The sequence below is a fragment of the Salvelinus sp. IW2-2015 genome, unplaced genomic scaffold, assembly GCF_002910315.2.
Source record: "Salvelinus sp. IW2-2015 unplaced genomic scaffold, ASM291031v2 Un_scaffold1295, whole genome shotgun sequence".
NCBI lineage: Eukaryota > Metazoa > Chordata > Actinopteri > Salmoniformes > Salmonidae > Salvelinus > Salvelinus sp. IW2-2015.
The window spans coordinates 35375-38795 of record NW_019942823.1 but is presented as its reverse complement, the minus strand read 5'-3'; the positions used below and the strand labels follow the sequence as shown (position 1 = coordinate 38795).

Below are 3421 nucleotides of genomic sequence, written 5' to 3'. Positions count from 1 at the left end.
ATAGATTTACATATTTTGTCTTCCCTGTAAAACATTTTAAAAATCGGACATGTTGGCTGGATTCACGAGATGTGTACCTTTCATATGCTGTATTGGACTTGTTAATGTGTGAAAGTTAAATATTTAAAAAAAATATCTTTTGAATTTCGCGCCCTGCACTTGAAGTGGCTGTTGTCATAAATGTACCGACGTCGGGCTTGCACGCCAAACAGGTTATTGTAGTCAAAAGTTTAGTATTTGGTCCCATATTTCTAGAATGCAATGACTACATCAAGCTTGTGATTCTACAAACTTTTTGCTGTTTGTTTTGGTTGTTTCAGATTATTTTGTGCCCAATAGAAATGAAAAAATAATAATAATAAATAATGTATTGTTTCATTTTGGAGTCACTTTTATTTTAAATAATAATATAATATGTTTCTAAACATTTCTACATGAATGTGGACGCTACCATGGTTACAAATAATCCTGAATAATGATCGTGAATTTTTTTTCAAAATATGTTTCTCAGGATATTAATGTTTCATACTTCAAATGTTAGAATGTTTATTTCACTTTGAGGCAGGTGTTTCTGTATTTAGTGGTGAAGAGTTATGAAATCAATATGTTTTATTTTCTTTAACTTTAATGTTATTAAAATAATGTCTGTGAGTATAACAGAACTGATTTGGCAGGCGAAAACCTGAGGAAAAATCCATCCATGAAATGCTTTTATTTTGAAATGGCTGTTTTTCCATTGAAAGCCTATCCACCATACAAAGACTTATGACCCAGTTCACGGTCTCTATGGCTTCCACTACATGTGGCCAGTCTTTAGGCATTGTTTCAGGCTTTTACTCTGAAAAAATGAGGGAGAAAACATCACTTTCAATGAGAGGACAGTGGAAATTTCCAGACATGAGTCCTGATCGTGAGAGCCTTTCTTGTTTTTCCTATTGATATTATGTATATTTATACAAAAACTACCTGAGGATTGATTATAAAAAGCGTTTGACATGTTTCTACAAACTTTTATGGTACTTCTTTGATTTTTCGTCTGCCTGCTGTGACCGCGCTTTGTTCCAATGGATAACTGAACAAATTGCGCTAACAAACAGAGGTTTTTGGATATAAAGAGTGACTTTATCGAACAAAACAAACATTTATTGCGTAACTGGGAGTCTTGTGAGTGCAACCATATGAAGATCATCAAAGGTAAGTGATACATTTTAACGCTATTTATGACTTTTGTTACTCCTCTTCTTGGCTGGTTACTATTTGTAATGATTTGTCTGCTGGGCACTGTTCTCAGATAATCGCATGGTATGCTTTCGCCGTAAAGCCTTTTTTGAATTCCTGTATGTATTAAAAAGTCCTATAATAACTGGATAGTTCACCTGATATGGATGAAAATACCCTCGGATTAAAGCTGACCTTTAACCTCATAGTCATTGTATAATTTCAAAAATGCTGGATTACAAAGCCAAAACAACAAACCATGTGTCCCTGTCCCAATACTTCTGGACGTCACTGTCTCCTAAATGTCTGATTTGATGTCCCCCATCTTTTGTTGTTTCAGCTGTGATGATGACAGGTTCTTCCAGACTGTGTGTGAATCCATCCCTGTGAGGTCCAGAGAAGAGGACCAGCAGTTGGCCTCTCTTCTCCAGGCCTTGGGCTCCACCCTGTCACTGGGAGGAGAGTTACCCAGGAAAACCTGCAGGTCTGTGGGGAGAGTCCTGGGTCTCTGTGCCTCCAGAGTGGACCTTACTCTCACCCCCAGCAAGATCTCTCTCAAAGGAGCCTTACTTCTTTTGAGACATGAGTCAAAGCTCCACAAGCTCAGGTATGTTCAGTAAGACAGCTTTTCCAGGTCTATTGAATAGTTGATTTTCCTTACTGATCATTTTATCTGACAAGATTTCTCTTTTGATTTCTCTAGTGACTTGAGTTTTGTCTTTTCATTCCAGGCTGAGTGTGGGTATGGCAGTGAAACTGTCCAGACTGGTTAGGAGGACAGGGAGAGGTGCTACTCCACTGACTGTCCCAGAACTCTCCCTGGTCCTAAAGAGCAGCCATCTACCAGAGAGAGTGTTATCCAGGGCTCTGAGTAGTGTGGCGTCCCTGCTGAGACTCTGGAGGGTTCAGTGTCTGGACCTGACTGACTTCTGGATCCAGGGTCACTCTCTCATCACACTGCTGTGTCACCAGGGACCTCTCTCTCTCAGGTCAGTCTGAAGCTGATGTTTTTTTAAAGTAGAAATAGTAACTTCATTCATGTGTTTTTCTTCATATTTCTGACTGGCTGTATGTTCCAACCTCCTAGACTGAACTCAGACACTCTGCAGCAGCTGACTGTAGTTGTGTATGAAGCTCAGGACAAGGACTTGACTCAGTTGTTCCTGGAGAAGGTTGGTGGAGACCTGACCTCCTGCAGGCTGGACTGGGAAGTGCTTCTCTCTCTGCTGCAGCTTTCAACCCACAACATCACTGTGGACCTCAGGAAGAACCGGCTTCTAGAGAAGAACATCTCAGATCTTCTCCCCTTTCTGGGAAGGGTTACTCTCAAGAGGTGGGAGAACTTCTTTCTCTGTTCAGACTTTCTAGAAAKAAKAAAATAACTATTTGTATCCAGTGACWWGTTGTTCTGAGTTTTCCTCTGTAWTATCATTAGGKTTTTATTCAAKAGGTGGGAGATCTTTATTCAATATTYATAGACTTTAATTATTMATGTCCTATCCAGCCAGTTGTTRCTATGTGAGTTATCCTTTATAAAACCTTGACATAACCACAACAATCCATTCTCCATGTTTGTTCAGGTCCAGTTCCAGCTTTGTRAAGTCCTCCATYAGACASATCTATRACAGTAGAGACAGTGACTGTGTGTCCAGTTTGTTGAGGTCTTCAGACCATTGGATCAACCTGAACAGCAGAGAGCTGGACAGAGTGGACTGTWCTGCTCTGTGTTTTACCCTRCAGCACAGCCACCAAGTCAAAGTCAACCTGCTGTGGACCTCMATACCACCGGGGGAGATAGAGAGCATCCTGCCTCTTCTGGACAGAGTCTCCCAACTCAGGTTTAGTTGGCACTCTTTGACCCTGCTAGAATGGATAGAACTATGAGGCTTTCCACTTCCTGACTGATTTAACCTCTAACCCTATCCTTAGTGTAAAGTACTGATCTTAACCTCAGCTAGGGGTGGAATTGAAGGGGAACGCCTGGGAGTTGACCTGATAAACAGAGTTGTAGTGTGTTTATCAGTGTTTTAATGTGTGATGGTGTGTAAATAAGTCTCTCTCTGTCTCTCGCTCGCTCTCTCTCTCTGTCTCTGTCGCTCGCTCTCTGTCTCTCGCTCTCTGTCGCGCTCTCTCTGTCTCTCTGTCTCTCTCTCTCTGTCTCTCTCTCTCTTTCTCTCTCTGTAGTGTTGACAGGAGGTTACTG

At 41.0% G+C, this 3421-nt stretch overlaps 2 protein-coding genes across 3 annotated transcripts in view; both read left to right on the top strand.

The window, feature by feature from the left end:
- The window catches only part of LOC112070334 (serine/threonine-protein kinase PAK 3-like), an 80065-nt gene extending 78770 nt beyond the window's left edge, over nt 1–1295 (top strand). The window contains exon 14 of the mRNA XM_070438921.1: nt 1292–1295. Within this exon, the coding sequence (XP_070295022.1) occupies nt 1292–1295 (4 nt within the window). The remainder of the gene's footprint in view (nt 1–1291) is intronic.
- A 222-nt stretch (nt 1296–1517) lies between these two features.
- LOC112070329 (uncharacterized) overlaps nt 1518–3421 on the top strand; it is a 5851-nt gene continuing 3947 nt past the window's right edge. For both annotated transcript variants that reach the window (XM_070438924.1, XM_024137745.2), the window contains exons 1-3: nt 1518–1825; nt 1950–2207; nt 2306–2551. In XM_070438924.1, the coding sequence (XP_070295025.1) occupies nt 1521–1825; nt 1950–2207; nt 2306–2551 (809 nt within the window). In that variant the 5' untranslated portion in view covers nt 1518–1520. The remainder of the gene's footprint in view (nt 1826–1949; nt 2208–2305; nt 2552–3421) is intronic.